This window comes from Furipterus horrens, unplaced genomic scaffold (genome assembly GCF_987537825.1).
Source record: "Furipterus horrens unplaced genomic scaffold, mFurHor1.1.pri manual_scaffold_5, whole genome shotgun sequence".
NCBI lineage: Eukaryota > Metazoa > Chordata > Mammalia > Chiroptera > Furipteridae > Furipterus > Furipterus horrens.
In genome coordinates, this window is record NW_028327175.1 from 129,116,706 (window position 1) to 129,135,967 (window position 19,262).

At 37.9% G+C, this 19,262-nt stretch overlaps 1 protein-coding gene across 1 annotated transcript in view; it reads left to right on the forward strand.

The window, feature by feature from the left end:
- The window catches only part of DNAH3 (dynein axonemal heavy chain 3), a 286,172-nt gene that overhangs the window by 71,759 nt on the left and 195,151 nt on the right, over positions 1 to 19,262 (forward strand). Inside the window, 2 exon segments of the mRNA XM_090277784.1 lie at positions 7,398 to 7,551; positions 10,435 to 10,579. Coding sequence (XP_090133910.1) covers positions 7,398 to 7,551; positions 10,435 to 10,579 — 299 coding nt within the window.

Genomic DNA, 19,262 nt, shown 5'->3' on the forward strand with positions numbered 1-19,262 from the left:
CAGGCTTGTCCAGCTACTCCTTCCCACTGTTGGTCCAGCCTGTGCCTGCCAGAAATCCCCGCCGTGACTCCAGTCTTGTCTCTCTTCCCAGGCTACAACTTCTGCTCTCTTCCCTGTCTATATGCCTGCGCACCCTACCTCTCTCCCTGTCTTAAGACCGTCCCTTTGTTCTGCAGGACTCTGGCACAGTTGGTCAAAGCGCCGGGCCCAGTGGCACTGTCCTGCCCAGGACCTCTCCCCTAGTCTGGAGCTCTGCAGCGGCTTTCCCACATGGGCTCTTCTCCTTGCCCCAAAACTGTCTCTATTTCAAGCTACAGCTTCCGCTGGCTTCCCTGTCTATAGGCCTGCGTGCTCTATCTCTCTTCCTGCCCCACCACTGTCCCTTTGTTCTGCAGGATTCTAGTGTGGTCAGTCAGCGCAGTGCTCTCCTACCCAGGAGCTCTCCACCAGTCCGGAACTCCACAGCAGCCTTTCCCTGTGGGCCCTTCTCCCCACCCTAAAACCATCTCCACTCCAGAATCACCACCTCTGCTCTCTTTCCTACTTACATGCCCTGCGCACCCTTTTTCTCTCCTAGCCCCAAACCCACCTTTTGTTCTGTGGGATTCTATTGCAATTGCTTAAAGCACTGGGGGCATGCACTGTTCTCTTGCTTAAGAGCTCTCCCCCAGTCCGGAGTTCCACAGCAGCTTTTCTGTGCAGACTGTCTCCTTGCCCCCAAACTCTCCCTTTGCTTTGTAGGGCCCTACCGCTAGTGCTGCGCGCGCCCGGAATGCCGAGCTTTCGGTCGGAGGTTGTAGCTGTGGAGGTTTCTCTCTAGACTCAGATCACACAGTTTCTCCCAGTCCTGGTTGTTCACTGTTCTCTCACTCCTCTGGCTTTTTCGGCCAAATCCTCTCCCTAACTCCCTACAAGAATTCACTTATCGGTGTGCCCCTAGCAGGGGGAGCCTCCAAGCAGCTCTCGGCTAGTGAGCTCTCCGGCTTGGTACTGCAGACTCACCGGGTCCCGGAATGACTCAGCCTGCAGTGTGTGGTAAACCCCTCCACCACCCACCACGCTGCTCCCACGCTTTCCTCCCTGTTCATGCTACCGGAGATCCACACTCACTCAGCCACTCCTTTCCGCATTCATTCCTGGAGTCTGTCCTTAACAGGAGCGAGCTGCGAACACTGCCCCTACTCCGCCGCCATCTTCTCCTCCAATAGTATACATATTTTAATGATGTAAATTCTTTTAACTCATGAGCACAATATATGCTTCCATTTATTGGTATCTTCCTTAATTTCTTCAGTTTTCTGTAGTTCACCAAGTACAGGTCTTTTGCCTCCTTGGTTAAGTTTATTCCTAGGTAATTTATTTTTCTTGTTGCTATAGTAAATGGGATATTTTCCCTAGTTTCTGTTTCTGATATTTTATTGTTAGTGTACAAAAATGTCTTCAATTTCTGAATATTGACTTTCTTTGCAGCTTATTTTTCAAGTTCATTGATTAGGTTGAGTTTTTTGGTTGTTTGTTTGTTTTGTGTGTGTGTGTGTATGTGTGTGTAGGATATAGAGTTTGATCTTCTTTTTCTTAAGTAAGTCCTTTTAACATTTCAGATAATAATGGCTTGGTGATGATGAACTCCTTTAGCTTTAACTGGGAAGCACTTTATCTGCCCTTCCTTTCTAAATGATAGCTTTGCTGGATAGAATAATCTACATTGTAGGTCTTTGCTTTTCATCACTTTGAATACTTCTTATCAGTCCCTTCCTTCCTGCAAAGTTTCTTTTGATAAATCAGCTGATACTCTTATGGGAACTCCTTTGTAGGTGACTATGCTTTTCTCTTGCTGCTTTTAAGATTCTCTATCTTTAACCTTCGGCATTTTAAATATGATATGTCTTGGTGTGGTCCTGTTTGGGTCCAACTTGTTTGAGAGTCTCTGTGCTTCCTGGACTTGTATGTCTGTTTCCTTCACCAAATTAGGGATGTTTTCTTTTACTATCTTTTCAAATAAGTTTTCAATTTCTCGCTCTTCCTCTTCTTCTGGCATCCCTGTGATTTGGATGTTGGTATGTTTGGCGATGTCTCAGAGATACTTTATGGTATCCTCATTTTTAAAAAATCTTTTTTTTTTCTTGCTGTTCTGGTTGAATGCTTATTTCTTTCTTATGTTCCAAATTGTTGGTTTGATTCCCAGCTTTATCCTCTCCACTGTTGATTCCCTGTAGATTTTTCTTTATTTTACTTAGTGTAATATTAATTTCTTCCTGGTTCTTTTTTATTTTCTCACCCTATTTAATGAGTTCTTTGAGTATCCTGATCACCAGTGTTTTGAGATCTGCATCTGATAGGTTGGTTGTCTCTGTTTCATTTAGTTATTTTCTTGGTGTTTTGTTCTATTCTTTCATTTTGGCTTCTTTTCTTCGTCTCCTCAATTTGGAAACCTCTCTGTGTTTCTTTCTGTGTATTAGCTAGAGCTGCTTTGGTTCCCTGTCTTAGTAGCATGGACTGTAGTAGAAAAGTCACCTGCAAATTGTGTGGGGCAGAGCCTTAGCTAATAATCAGGGTGGGGCAACCAACTTCACCTTTCTGTGTCCCTGTGGGGGTGGTGAGACTTGGAGAGGGGACAATGCTGCTGCCTGGCTCCTGGAGGTTTATCCTGAACTGTCCCTATGTGACTGGCTTTCTTTCAAATATTGCCCTGGTGCTAAATCACAGAGGGGTTGGGTCCACCTACATTTTAATTCCAAGTGGGCCCTTTAAGTGTAGTCTCCTGGAAATCCAGCAGTTTTTTCACTGCCCCAACCCCTACTAGTTTTTACAGCTAGAAGTTATGGGTATTTATCTTTCTGGCACTGGAACCCTGAGCTGTGTATTCTGGCCTACGGCTGGGATTGCTCACTCTCAAGGTACCCATCCCAATTTTTTTCCACCACACATGAATGTGGGACTGCCCATTTCACTGCCACTGCCTCTCTACACCACACTACATCTCTGTATCCCCACCCCTCCTACCTGTCTGGATGAATGTGGTTTTTTTAGTGTGGTTGTTGGATTTCCATACAGCTTGATTTTCTGACAGTTCTGGGTGTTATTTGTTTTGACGTCTAGTTGTAATTATTTATATGGTTGCACAAAGAGGTGAAGTATGTTTTCTTAGGCTTCCATCTTGACCAGAAGTCCTCCTATTTACTCCTTTAACCTTACTCACATCTCACCCATATAAGTAGTCCTATCATTAAGGTTTGTTTTTTGAACATCGTAGTAAATATTTCTTGCCAGAATTCTACCCAGTCCACTTTGTTTAAACTCTCCACTATCCTCCCTTAGACTCCAAGTGGCCCCTCCAATACAACTCGTTTACTCAACCTAATTTCCTGAATGCCCACTATTTATTAACAATTGTATTATTATATGGAATATATATATATATATATATATATATATATATATTATAGATATGGAGGTACTCTGGAATCTATAATGTGCTAAACAATTATAAGAAATTAAAATAATAATTTCATTAATAGTAATATGTTAAGATGATCACTGAACTTATATACTATTTTACTCGGAAAAGAATTCAAAACTGCTTTTATCAGAGATTTATCTTCATATGTGAGTGATATATTTGGAGCCTCAAAAAGAATTTTAATGATGTGAAAAGGCACCCAGCGGCACCTGATTGTGTGGGCAGTGGGAGAATAACTTTTCTCCCACTTGTCCCATTCAGTGGTAGGCTCCATGGTTCCAGAAACATCCTGTAATATTTATGATGGATATCTAGGGATGTAAACTGTTCTTGCAATGAGAGTTCAATGGAAAACTGTTTGACATCTTTGGGGAAAGAAGGGAAGATATCTTATAGGGAGAACTCCAGATTGTATTCTGAAGTTTAGATAAAGCACAGTGCCTTGCACCTAGTTGGTATTCACTGTTGTGATGACTGATCAACTGGCTGGCTGACTGACTGACTGACTGACTGACTGAATGAATGAATAAAAGTTTTCACAGTGAGAATATTCTCTAACTTTAATACCTATCAGAGTCTAAAATCACAGGTTATTAGAAAACAAAAACAAACAAGTAGCTGAGAACAGGCTGTCTACATGACATCTGTGTTTTCTAGCTCTGGGTCTTAAGACCTCAGTGCAAAATAATCAGAGGAAGGAGAGGATGGCTGGGCCATCTTCACTTTTCCCTCCTGTGCTTCTGTCTCTATTACCCTTCTCCGAGGATACAGAGAACAAAATTGACACAGGAGGTGGAAGACACAGTAGATAAATACAAGCTCTAAGGAGAAAATGAACAGGGAACAGAATCCAGTGATTGAAATTAGTAGGTAGTAAGGGAGGGGCTCATGTAAGAAGAGACTTGAAGGATGAGAAGGGTCCCATTAAGTGAAGATGTGGAGAGGGAGCGAGTATCAGGGGATTTCTCCAGACATTGAGCTCAGCATGGAAAGGGCTCAGCAGTGGGAAAACCTTGGTCAAAGGAGCAGAGCGGCTACAGAATGCGGTTGGAGAGTTAGAGAAGCAGTTCCTTGAGATCACAGTAATGAGTTTAAAGTTTTTAAAAATACAATAGGAAGTAATCTGGGGAGCAAAATGAGCTAATTAATTTTTTAAATGATTTTCTTCAGTCAGAATCCAAAAATATCTACATAATTACAACTGTCTGTTAAATTTATTTTGCTCTGTGGGTCTCCCTTTTATCTTTGTTTTTTTCTTGCAATTTATTTATTAAAGAAACTGGGTCATTTTCCCCCAAATATAGATTTTGCTGATTGCACCTCTGTGGTGTCATTTAACATGTTCCTCTGTCCTCTTTATCCTTTGTAAGTTTTTAATAACTGATTTAATCTTGCCACTGATCTAATCTTTGTTCCTGATCTACTCTGATGAAGAGCAGAGAAAGCATAAGTTTCTCTACGGGCAACAATATGTCATGCAACTACAAAGAAAAGACAAGGAGAATCAGCTATGTTAATACTAAGGCAAAAACATTAGCGTTCCAAGGTGGTTACTTAGGTGGGTAAAAGAAAATTAAAGCTATTATCAACCCTTATATATATACATAAAAGATCATAAATAAATAAACAAATAATAAATAATAAAAAAATAATAAATAAATAAAATGAATAGAGTGAAACTTGAATAAGAACATAGCAGAAGTAAACAACTACATATCAAACTTTCTATTTACAGTGAAAACAAAACTATTCTTCTTAAATGTCCATAGAATATTTTTTAATTGACCATATTTTAGGACTTGAAAAATTTTTTGAAGAAACAAATTTTATGGGTAATATTTTTTTATAATAGTGTGAATTCATTATCTATTTCTATGTGAGAAATGATCCCCCAAACTAGCATCTTAAAACAACAAACATTTATTATCTCACAGTTTCTGTGGGTCAGAAACCCAGAGGCAGCTTAGCTGTATGCTTCTAGGTCAAGGTCTCTCATGAAGTTGGAGTCAGAATGTTAGCCAAGGCTTCATTCTCATCTGGGGGCTCAACTGGGTGAGGATCCATTTCCAGACTCACTTACATGATTGTTAGTAGAATTCAGTTCCTCACAGACTGTTGGCCAGAAACTGCCCTCTGTTCCTTGCTACATGGGCCTCTATGTAAAGTAGCTTGCATGGCAGCTGGCTTCCCATTATGAGAGAGAGGGAGAGGAGTAGGAAGAGAGAGAGGGAGAGGGGAGAGAGAGAGAGAGAGAGAGAGAGAGAGAGAGAGAGAGAGAGAGAGAGAGAGAGAAAGAGAGAGAGAGATTGATTCCAGTAATTTTATAACCTAGTCTTAGAAGTGACATCTCATCACTTGTTAAAAGTGAGTTACTTGGTCTCTAGCCCAAACTCAAGAAGAGACAATTAGAAAGATATAAATACCAATAGGTCATGGGAAATTTATGGGGACACTATCAGAGGCTGCTTACCACACAGTGCAATTAGAAAGAAAACCAAAATAAAACCACTTGAAAATTAACTTTCATAAATGACTTTTAAGGAAAAATGAACATTAAAGCTTCCATAACAGAATTAAGTGTTCTTAAGATAATAGCCAAATTTATGCTATGTCACTATAGCTGTTCTCAATGGTCAGTCCCTTATTCATTCTGTGAATATTGATTGTTTATTGTAAGCCAGACACTCTTCTAAATGCTGGAGATACAGAAAAATATTAAGGAGATAAATTATGCATTGATAAAGTTCACAATTTAGTGAATGAGGGCAAACACTTGTATAGTGATTATTGTAGACCAGGCTCAGTTTTGAGTGTTTTGTATATGTTAGTTTATTAAATATTAAAGTAGGCACTTTTCCATCCCCGTTTTATATATCTGAGGCACACAGAGGTAAAGTGATTTAACCAAGGTCACATAGCTACTAAGTGGCAAAGTAGGAATTTGAACCTAGTCTGCCTAGCTCTCAAACCTGTCCCCTTAACTCTGCATTACTCTACCTCATTAAGAAAAGGGAGAAGTAAATTTAAGACCTGCTTTGTTGATGATATGGATGAAGTAGATAGATCTCTGGATAGGTCTTCTCTGGTCACTCTAGCTAAAGTAACCCTTCACTTCCACGCACTAGTCACTCCACTCTCTATTATTTCCTTCAGAGCATTTATCACTATCATAAATATTTCATCTTTGTCTATGCATGAATTTATCCATTCATTTATTCATCTATTTATCCATGTATGTTTATTGCCCAGCTCTTCCTGAACTAAAATACAAACTTCATGAGGGTAGGAAGCTTAACAGTGTATTTCACAAATATATCCCTGATGCCTAGAGCAGCTCTTGGTATATATTAAGCACTCAATAATAAGTATGTAATGGATAGATGAATAATGTATATATATATACTCAATACATTTAATAGATATAGTATATATATTTTCTATTACTACTCTATTCAGACTCCTGTTGTTGTTTTCCTTTCAAAACCATCTACTACATATCTTTATTTTATCACTTTACACTGACACTAGATAAAACCAGAACTATGTCTGTGTTTTTTCATTCCTGGCATGAGCCAACTCTTAAATGGCTTTTATTTTTTAACCTAAAGCATCCAGTGTATTATTTACTAGCATGACAAAGTTGCTCCTTATTAACAAATGAAACTGAAGTCTACTTTCATTGAATATATATATATATATATATATATATATATATATATATATATATATCACCATATAAGAAAACATGTAAAAGTATTTAACCACAAAATATAGTTTACAACAGCTCTCTCTTGGAGGTGGGATTATAAGTAGTAAGATAGACAGATAGATGATAGATAGATATATAGATCAGGAGGGCAGATTATGGATGAACAATGATATGACTGAATACACAAAATGGAAAGTCCAAATGTGAGTGGTATGTCTTTGCTTTCAGGTGTTCAGAATTTGAGTCGACTCTTGAGGGCTACAGCAAGGAACTGGAAGGCTTTAGAAAACATGAACTGATGACTACAGAAGAAATGAAGAACAATGTTGAAAAGCTTAATGAACTTTCCAAGAACCTAGATCAGGCATTGGTGGAATTTGAGGTTCGGGGCCTTGGGAAGGGGACTTATGATTGTACTGTTCTGTTGGTTCTGGTCCTTGGTTTTGTGTTTTCCTAACATCACCCATCAGCTGGAGAGTATTGATTGATTGATTGACCAGTTCTTTCATTGGTACTTTCATCTACCTTTTTCTATATTCCTATATTTTATTAGCTTTTTTATTACTCACTGAGTTTGGACACAGAAAAGAAATTGTAATAGAGTAATATAGAATAATTGCTCACATATATTGAGAATTCATTATGTGCTCAACAATATAGAAATGATTTCATATGTGCTATATCACTTAACACCATAACAAACTTTGGGGGTATGTACTGTTATTATCTCCATTTATTTCTATTTAAAATGAGAGAACTGACTTCTGGCCAAGATGAAGGCCTAGACTGACACGCTCCATCTCCCTCCACAACTAAGAAGGAATACATCTACCACAAAACCATAAATAACCAGAAGTTCCAGAAAATAAAGCTACAGGAAAGTCCAATGTGTGAAGTTATAAAGAAATGGTGCTCGTCCAGATGGGTAGGAGGGGTGAAGCTGGGGTAGAGAGGTCAAGCTGTGCTGGTAGCAGCAGCTGCAGTGCCAGCAGCAGGACGGCAGTAAGAACAGACACCCATATTTAAAAAGAGGTGAGAAACACCTGGGGAGCACCCCCAGCTGCAGACCAGACCCTTCAGCTCATGATTTCAATGCTGGAGAAGGCAGACTGCCATTACCTCAAACTGTGAAGGCCAGAGGGGGTGAGAATGGAAGAAGAATCTCCCAGTCTCTCAACGGAGAGTAAATGGCAAGAATCCATCTTGGACCCCTGCCCTCACACATAAAACACCATAGCATGGTGAGAACGGTTGCCTGGTAGTGATGAGTGCACGGGCTCTGTCCCTATAGCATAGGAGCTGTGACAACCCCACCCCAGGAAGCAAAGGTAAACACAAAACGGTCAGGATGGCACAGATCATGATAGAGACCCTAATCATGCAGCTCACCAGACAGCAAATATCTGATCTAACAGATCAGCAGATAGGAAATCTTTCTGAGGCACAGTTCAGAGCTTTGGTTATAAGAATGCTTACAGACCTGGCAGCAGATCTTAATCAAGACAGGGAAGGAATGAAGTCTAGTACTGCTGAAATGAATGAAAACACATACAAAACTAGGGGTGAGAGGAAGAAAACTAGGGATCAAATCAACAAATTGGAACATAGGGAAGGAACAGTCAACCAGTGCAGAAAGAGGAAACAAAAATTGAAGAAAATTAGGAGAGGCTCAGAAACCTATGGGACAGCTATAAGCGGGCCAACATCTGAATCATAGGGTTGCCAGAAGGGTGAAGAAGAACAACTAAAAATTGAAAAATTATGTGAAAAAATAATGAAGTAAAACTTCCCTAACCTGGGGAAGGAAATAGACTTACAGGTCCAGGAAGCACAGAGAGTTCCAAATAAACTGGACCCAGGGAGAACCACACCAAAACACATTATAACCAAAATGTCAAAAATTAAGGATAAAAAGAGAATCTTAAAGGCAGCAAGAGAGAAGAAGAGAATTATGTCCAAAGGGGTCCCAATTAGACTATCAGCTGCTTTCTCAAAAGTAACTCTGTAGGTAAGAAGGGACTGGCAAGAAATATTCAAAGTAATGAAAAGCAAAAACCTACAACCATGATTACTCTATCCAGTGAAGCTGTCATTCAGAATAGAAGGACAGAGAAAGCACTTCCAGGACAAAGTAAAACTGAAGGAGTTCATCACATCCAAACCACTGTAATATTAAATGTTAAAGGGATTTGTTTGGGAGAAAGAGTATCAAAACTATGAACATTAAAATGAAAACTGTAAGCCCTGGCTGCTGTTGCTCAGTGGATTGAGCATCAGCCTGTGAACCAAGTGTCGCTGATTTAATTCCCAGTCAGGGCACATGACTAGGTTGCACACCAGATCCCCAGTTGTGGGCCCATGAGAGACAACCGCACATTGATGTTTCTCTCCATATCTTTCTCCTTTCCCGTCTCTCTAAAAACCGATAAATAAAATGAAATAAAATAAAGTAACCTTGTGAAAAAAAGGGAATTTATTTTTTTTAATTGAAAACTGTATCACAACAACCAACAACAGAAGCCAGGAAATCAAAACAAAGGCAAACTAAGTAGGCAATGAGAGTGGAAAAAAGAATTATAGGTATGGGGAACATATTGGGGGGAGATCAGCTGGGAGTGACAGAGGGGAAAGGAAAGGAGATGTTACAGCAATTAAGAAGCATAGTAGGAGGAAGTGGAGTATATAGATGTTGAGAAGAACTATATGCACAACCAATGGGCATGGACTAAGGTGGGGAACAACTGGAGGGAGGGGGGTCACTGGGTGGAGGGGAACAAAGGGAAAAGAAATTGGAACAACTGTAACAGCATAGTCAATAAAGCATACTTTTAAAATGTTAAAAAATAAATAAAAATAAAAAATAAAATGAGGTAAGACTTGGAGAAGCTAAGTACCTGAAAGTTAGCTAGTGAGTTCTTTAACCATTATAGTTTTTACCTTTGAAATAAGTCAACACAAGAAGGCAACATCATGTAAACAGCAACTGTGCACATGAAGATTGTGAAAATGGGGCAATAGATATGTTACAGTGGAAACAAGTTGGTAGAGGAAGTAGCAAATTATTCTCAAGTTTCACCCAGCTAGATCTCAGTTTCCATGGCTTTCAGAGGTACAAAGGGGTCCTGAGTCCACACCTTATTTTCTTCTCTTGCTAACAAGAATTTTCCTTAACTTGGTTTTCAAAGTGTTGAGGAATTTGCCATGGTGGCTTCTAGGGGTCAGGAGAACCACCCACTTAATAGACAGCATTCTGTTTTGCCTGCAGTTGATCAATAAGGAGGAAGATCTGTTGGAAAAGGAGAAGAGTGCCTTCCCTCTTCTGCAAACCATGATGACCAACAAAATGCCATATGAGCAGCTGTGGGTGACCACCTACGAGTTTAGCATCAAGTCAGAGGAGTGGATGAATGGTAGGCCACAGTCTCACTATGCTGGAGCAGGATGGGGTTGGTGTTAAGGATCTACCCCAGCCAATTCTGAAATAAAGTCTGAACTTCAGATTCTGGCTGGACTTTGTATCATATTCTGATAGTCTGGATTAAGGTAGTCACAGTCAAATTTTTCTGATTTGATAATCATGGAAGTTGAGGATCAAAGAACCAGACCTGCTGCCAGGGTAAAGCAGAATAGGCAGCCACCCAAAGACATGGATTGGGTATTGACTCACAGAAACAGATGGTGGGAGAATGCTATAGCAATTCAATTAGAGTGCTGTTTTGAAAAAGGCCAAAGTGCCATAGACATCTATAAACTACTTCTTTTACTCTAGGTCCTGAAGGCTAGAGAGATACTGGGAAGGTAGAGTCAACAGAACTTAATGATTAATTTGACATGAGGCAAGGGAGCAGAGAGAGAGAGTGAAGAACCAGAATGACTTCTAGACTGTTAACTCAGGCAATTTGGTGGATATTGCCATCACTAAACACCATTAGTCTAGTCTTTGGCTTATCTTCTTGTTCTTTGACAGTGTTTTTCACAGAATAGAAGTTTTTAATAAAGTCTAGCTTGTCATTTCTTTCATATACCATGCATTTAATATTGTATTTAACAGGTTATCACCATACCCAAGGTATCTAGATTTTTCTCCTATGCTATCTCCTAGAATTTTTATAGTTTTATATTTTACATGGAAGTGTATGATCCATTTTGAGTTAATTTTTGTGAAGGATATAAGGTCTGCATCTAGATTCATTTTTCTGCATGTTAATATCCAGTTGTTATAAAGTCATTTGTTGAAAAATTATTATTTCTCCATTATATCAACCTTGCTCCTTTCTGAAATATCAGTTGACTATATGTGGGTCTATTTCTGGGCTCTCTATTCTGTTCCATTGAACTATTTTCCTGTCCTTTTATCAACATCGCACTTGATTGTTGTAGCTTTATAATGTCTTGAAATTACTGAAAAATGTCAGTTCTCAAACTTTATCTTCTCCTTCAATGTTATATTGGCTATTTAGGGCCTTTCATGTCTCTATATAAACTTTAGAACCAATTTTTCAGTATCCAAAAAAATAACTTGCTGGAATTTCTATTGGGATTGTGTTGAATCAATACTCAAGTTGGGAAGAACTTACATCTTTCACATTGTTGAGTGTTTCTGTCCATCAACATGGAATATCTCTCCATTTATTTTCTTCTTTGATTTCTTTCATGATAGTTTTATTATGTAGATGTTGTACATATTTTATTAGATTTATACCTAAGTATTTCAGTTTTAAGAGTGCTAATGTAAGTAGATGTGTGTTTTTAATTTCAAGTTCCGCTTGTTCATTCATGGTATATAGGAAAGCAATTGAATTTAATGTATTAACCATATTCTGCAAACTTGGCTATAATTGTGAATTAGTTCCAGTTTATTTTTAATTCTTTTAGATTTTCTGTATAGAGGATCAGTTAAAGGCAAATCATTTTATGTCCTCCTTCCTAATCTGCATACCTTATATCTCCTATTCTTATTGCATTAGCTAGTACTTCCACTGAAAACAAGTGGTGAAAGGGGACATTATTGCTTTGTTCCTGATTTTAGCAGGAAAGATTCTAGTTTCCTACCATTAAGTATGATGTAAGCTGTAGGTTTTTTTATATGTTCTTTATATCAAGTTGAGGAAGTTCCCTTCTATTCCTCATTTGCTAGGAATTCTTATCATGAATCAGTGTTGGATTTTGTCAAATGCTTTTTCTGAATCAATTGATATGATCACATGGTTTTTCTACTTCAGCTTATGTATGTGATGGATTATATTAACTGATTTTCAAATGTTGAAGCAGCTTTACATTCTTGGAGTAATAAATCCCTATTGATTATGCTGTATAATTCTTTTTATATATTATTGGATTCAATTTACTAATATTTTGTTGAGGATTTTGCATATATATTAATGAGGGCTATTGGTCTGTAATGTCTTTGTCTGGTTTTGATATTAGAGTAATGCTGGTTCTCATAGAATGAATCAGGAAGTATTTTCTCTGCTTCTATCTTCTGGAAGAGATTGTAGAAAACTGGTATTATTTCTTTCTTAAATGTTACGGGGAATTCACCAGTGAACCCACATGGTCCTGATGGATTCTGTTTTGGAAAGTCATTAATTATTGTTTAATTTCTTAAAGAGATATAGGCTTATTCAGATTGTCTATTTCTTCTTATGTGAGTTTGGGTAGTTTATATCTTTCAAGGAATTTGTCTGTTTCATCTACATTATCAAATTTATGATTATGGAGGTTTTCACTGTATTTCTTTATTACCCTTTTAATGTTCATGATATGTGCATTGATGTCCCTCTTTCATTCTTGATATTGGTAATCTGTGTCTTTTGTTCTTGTTTAGCCTGGCTAGGGGGTTATTTATTTCATTGATATTTTCAAAGAACCAAATTTTGGTTTCATTATTTCTTCTTTTCTGCTTACTTTGGATTTTATTTTCTCTTATTTTACTAATTTCTTAAAGTGAAAGCATAGATTATTTATGTTAGAATATATATACATATGTTCAATGCAATAAATTTCCCTCTAAATACTTCCTTTGCTACATCCTACAGCTTTCAATAAATTATACTTCATTTTTCTGTAGTTCAAAATATTTTTTATTTTTTTTAATTTATTTACTTTTTGGTTTTTCAATTACAGTTGTCCCATTTTTCCCACATTGCTCTCCCCCACCCAGCCCACCCCCTTTCCCACAATCATATTCCTCCCCATTGTCCATGTCCGTGAGTCATTTATACATGTTTCTTAACTAAACCCTTCCCTTACTTATCCCCCTTCTCTCCCTACACTCTCCTCCCTATTGACTGCTATTCTGCTCCTTGTCCTATTTAGTTCATTTGTTTATGTGGTTCTTTAGTTTCCTGTATTAGGTGATATCATATGGTATTTTTCTTTCTTTACCTGGCTTATTTCACTAAGCATAATTCTCTCTAGTTCCATCCATGTTGTCGCAAATGGCAGGAGTTCCTTCTTTCTGCTGCACGGTATTCCATTGTATAAATGTACCAGTTTTATGATCCACTCATCTACAGATGGCACTTAGGCTGTTTCCAGCACTTAGCTATTGTAAACAGTGCTGCTATGAACATAGGGGTGCATAGGTTCTTTTGAATTAGTGTTTTAGGATTTTTCAGGTATAATCCTAGCAGTGGAATCTCTGGTTCAAAAGGCAGTTCAATTTTTAGTCTTTTGAGATAATTCCATACTTTTTTCTATAGTGGCTGCACCAGTCTGCATTCCCACCAACAGCACATAGGGTTCCCATTTCTCCACATCCTCGCCAGCACTTGTTGTTTGATTTGTTGATGATGGCCATTCTGATTGGTATAAAATTGTATCTCATTATGGTTTTCATTTGCATCTCTCTGATGGCTAATGATATTGAGCATTTTTTTCATGTGTCTATGGACCTTCTGTATGTCCTCTTCAGAGAAGTGTTTGTTCAGGTCCTTCGGCCATTTTTTAATTGGGCTGTTTGTTTTCTTGATGTTGAGTCATATAAGCTCTTTATATATTTTAGAGATCAGTCCCCTGTCTGTGATGTCATTGGCAAATATGTTTTCCCATATGGTTGGTTTCCTTTTCATCTTGATGATGTTTTCTTTTGCTGAGCAGAAACTCTTCAGTTTGATGTAATCCCACTTATTTATTTTTTCCTTTATTTCTCTTGCTTTAGGAGATGTATCTGTGAAGAGATTGTTACGTGAGATATCTGATATTTTCTTGCCTATGTTTTCCTCTAGGACTTTTATGGTGTCACGGCTTACATTTAAGTCTTTGATCCATCTTGAGTTTATTCTCGTATGTGGTGTAAGTTGATGTTCTAGTTTCATTTTTTTTGCTAGTCCTTGTCCAGTTCTCCCAGCACCATTTGTTAAAAAGGCTCTTCTCACTCCATTTTATGTTCCTCCTTTATCAAAGATTAGTTGACCATAGAGGCCTGGGTTTATTTCTGGGCTCTCTATTCTGTTCCACTGATCTATCTGTCTGTTCTTATGCCAGTACCAGACTGTTTCGATCACAGTGGTTTTGTAGTATTGTTTGATGTCTTGTATCGTGATTCCTCCTGCTGTGTTCTTCTGTTTCAAGATTGATTTTGCTATTCAGGGTCTTTTTTGGTTCCATATGAATTTTTGGAGTATTTGTTCTAGGTCAGTGAAATATGTCATTGGCATTTTAATAAGGATTGCATTGAATCTGTAAATTGCTTTGAGTAGTATGGCCATTTTGATGATGTTGATTCTTCCCATCCAAGAACATGGTATTTGCTTCCATTTATTTCTATCTTCCTTAATTTCTTGTTTCAATTTTACATAATTTTCAGAGTACAGGTCTTTTATCTCTTTGGTTAAGTTTATTCCTAGGTATTTTATTTTTCTTGTTGCTATAGTAAATGGTATTTCCTTTTTTGCCTCTGTATCTGATATTTTATTGTTGGTGTACAGAAATGCCTTAGATTTCTGTATATTTATTTTGTACCCTGCGATTTTGCCAAATTCACTTATTATATCGAGTAGTCTTTAGTTGAGTTTATAGAGTTTTCTATGTATACTATCATGTCATCTGCAAATAGTGATAGTTTTACTTCTTCTTTCCCAATTTGGATGCCTTTTATTTCTTTGTCTTGTCTGATTGCTGTGGCTAGGACTTCCAACACAATGTTGAATAGGAGTGGAGAGAGTGGACAGCCTTGTCTAGTTCCTGATCTCAGGGGGAATTCTTTGTTTTTGTCCATTGAGTATGATGTTGACTTCAGGTTTCTCATATATAGCCTTAATTATGTTAAGGTATGCTCCCTCTATTCCCATTTTGCTGAGTGTTTTCATCTTAAATGGGTGTTGTACTTTATCAAATGCTTTTTCTGCATCTATTGATATGATCATGTGATTTTTGTCTTTCATTTTGTGTAGGTGACGTATTATATTTATTGATTTGCGAATAAGGAACCATCCTTGCATCCCTGGGATGAATCCCACTTGATCGTGGTGTATGATCTTTTTGATGTATTGCTGGATCCTGTTTGCCAATATTTTGTTGAGAATTTTAGCATCTATGTTCATCAGCGACATTGGCCTGTAGTTTTCTTTCTTTGTTGTGTCTTGACCTGGTTTTTGGATTAGGGTAATACTGGCTTCATAGAAAGAGTTTGGGAGTTTTCCCTGTTCTTGGATTTTTTGGGATAGTTTGAGGAGGGTAGGAGTTAGTTCTTCCCTAAATGTTTTGTAAAATTTGCTTGTGAAGTCATCCGGTCCAGGGCTTTTATGTGCTGGGAGATTTTTTATTACTTTTTCAACTTTCTTCTTTGTTATTGGTCTGTTGAGACTTTCCACTTCTTCTTGATTCAGTTTTGGAAGGTTATATGTTTTTAAAAATTTGTCCATTTTTTCTAGGTTGTCAAATTTCTTGCCATACAGTTGTTTGTAGTAATTTCTTACAATTGATTGTATTTCTGTTGTATCAGTTATGATTTCTGCTTATTCATTTCTGATTTTGTTTATTTGGGTCTTCTTTTTTTTTTTTTTTTTTTTTTTTCTGTGTGGTTGTCTCTCACTCATGCCCCCAACTGGGGACCTGACATGCAACCTAGTAATGTGCCCTGACTGGGAATTGAACCAGCGACACTTGGCTCGTAGGCCAATGCTCAATCCACTGAGCCACAGCAGCCAGGCCTTTTTTTTTTTTTCTTGATGAGCCTAGCTAGAGGCTTGTCGATTTTGTTTATTTTTTCGAAGAACCAGCTTCTAGTTTTGTTGATTTTTTGGAGTGTTTGTTTAGTCTCTATGTCATTTAATTCTGCTTTGATCTTGATGATTTCCTTCCTTCTACTTGCCCTAGGCTTTGTTTGTTGTTGTTGTTCTAGTTCTTGTAGCTTTAGAGTTAGATGTTTTTATTTGAGATTCTTCTATCCTTTTTAGATATGCCTGTATTGCTATGAACTTCCCTCTTAGGACTGCTGTTGCTGTGTCCCATAGGTTTTGAGATGTTATGTGTTCATTATCATTAGTTTCTAGAAATTTCTTGATTTCTTCTTTGATGTCGTTGCTGACCCACTCATTATTTAATAGCATGTTATTCATTCTCCATGAGTTTGGGTGTCTTTGATTTTTTTCTCTGAGGTTGATTTTTAGTTTCAAGGCATTGTGGTCTGAAAAGATGCTTGATATGATTTCAATTTTATTGAATTTGTTGAGGCTTTTTTTGTGTCCTATCATGTGGTCTGTCTTTGAAAATGTCTCATGTGCGTTTGAAAAGAATGTATATTTTGCTTCTTTGGGGTGAAAAGTTATATATATATATATCAGTTAAGTCCATGTGGTTTAGTGTGTTGTTCAATGCCTGTATATCCTTGGTGTTTCCTTGCTTCAGTGATCTGTCTATTGTTGGTAATGGAGTGTTGAAGTCCCCTACTATGAGTGTGTTGTTGTTGATATCCTTCTTGTGATCTTCTAGTATTTGCTTTATGTATTTGGGTGCTCCTATGTTGGGTGCATATATGTTTATCAGTGTTATATCTTCTTGATGGATTGTTCCTTTAAGTATTATTAAATGTCCTTCTTTGTCTCTTTTTATTGCCCTTGCTTTGAAATCCATTTTGTCTGATATGGGGACTGCTACCTCAGTGTTTTTTTTTTTGTTTGTTTTTTTGTCCTTTTGCTTGGAATATTTTTTTATATCTCTTTACTTTCAGTCTATCTAAATCTTTTGTTTTGAGGTGTGTTTCTTGTAGACAGCAAAAATGTGGATCCTGTTTTCTTATCCATTTTGTTACCGTATGTCTTTTAATTGGAGCCTTTAATCCATTTACATTTAAGGTTATTACTGCCATGTATTTATTCATTTCCCTTTGTACCTCTGTTCCTCTACTCGTTTTTTGTTTTTTCTCTTCCTTTTTCTTAGAATATTCCCTTTAGCATCTCTTGCAATGCTGGTTTGGTGGAGATGTATTCTTTTAGCCTTCCTTTGTCTGAGAAACTCCTTATTTCACCTTCCATTTTGAATGAGAGCCTTGCTGGGTAGAGTATTCTTGGTTGTCGGCCTCTGTTTTTCATTGCTTGAAATATTTTTGACCATTCCCTTCTGGCTTGTAGTGTTTCTGTTGAGAAATCGGTCGATAGCCTTATTGGAGCTCCCTCATGAGTTATTTGTTGTTTTTCTCTTGCTGCTTTCAGGATTCTCTCTTTGTCTTGGGATGTTGCCATTTTAACTATGATGTGCCTTGGAGTGGGTTTTTGGGGGTTCCTCTTTATTGGAACTCTCTGTGCTTCCTGAACTTACACAACTTTTTCTCTCACCAGGTTGGGAAAATTTCCTGTCACTATTTCTCCTATCAGTTTATCTATTCCTTGTTCTTCTGATCCCTCTTTAATTCCGATTACTCTTATATTGTTCTTCCTTATGCTATCCTGTAACTCCCTTACCTCTTCTTCACACTTTTTAAATATTTTTTCATTTTGCTGTATCATCTGAGAATTTTTTCCTACATTATCTTCTAACTCACTAATACGATCCTCTGCTTCATTTAGTCTGCTTTTGACTGATTCTACTCTTTTCCTGTTCAGTGGTTGACTTCTTCATTTCTTCCTGGTTCTTGTTGATAGTTTCTATGTCTTTTTTTATGCTGGTGTAGTTCTCTGCAAGTTCCCTGTAATTTTCTTGGAGCTCTTGGTAACTTCCTTAGAGGTTTTCATAGTTGTTTTTAAGGTTGTCAAGTATATTGAGCTTCTTCACCACCATTGTTTTGAATTCCGTGTCTGACATTTGGGTTATGTCTATTCCATCTACCTCTCTTTCTGGGAATTCCTCTTTTCTTTTCATTGAGAGGTTGTTTTTGCGTCTTAGCATGTTGGATTCTTCTTGTTTATGTTTGTTTTTTTTGGGTTTGTCTGCTTTGACTTTCCACCTTTGTGGTATTAGATTTTTTATAGGAGATCTGGGGGTTTTAGTGGTGCAGTCTCTTTGATCTCCTGAGCCTGATGTCCTTGGGGTACCCTTTATGTCATTTGTTATGCTATCTGGTTATATTTCAGATGCTCTTTGGTAGGATCTTCCCTCTGGCTAGTTGATTGAGAGTCAATCTTTCAACTTTGTCTTGAGTTTTTTTTTTGGAGATGTCAGTTCAGCCTTTGTGTGTCGTCTTCTTTTTCTGCATCCACAGCTGGTCTAATGAGGTGGGCCAGAGGTTCCTGTTCCTTGCCACAGCAGTGTGCACCCACGGTGGCTGGCCTAGCTCATTCCTTTGGCGCATGCACAGTAATGCGCTATTTCTTGTCTTTCAGCGCCAATGCCACCTGGTTGAGTCCTGTCTCTGTCAGCGAGCAGAGGTATGTTCTCCTCCAGATTCCTCTCTGGGGAAGCCTGTGGTCACCAAAAAGCCTTCCAACCGCAGCTTGGGTAGCCATTCCAGTCAGAAATCCTGTTTCATCCCTTTTTCCTCTGCTATCTTCACTAAACAGGTTGTTCCCAGATGTTTTTTCTCTAATCCAAGAGAGCCAAGGTTCGACTCCTGCCAGTGTCCAGCTGCTCACTTAGATGTTCTTTCTGCAATTAGTCCAAACTACAGATGGGTCTTGGGAGCCTGGAAGCGCTGCCTTCCCTCACTCCTCCTCC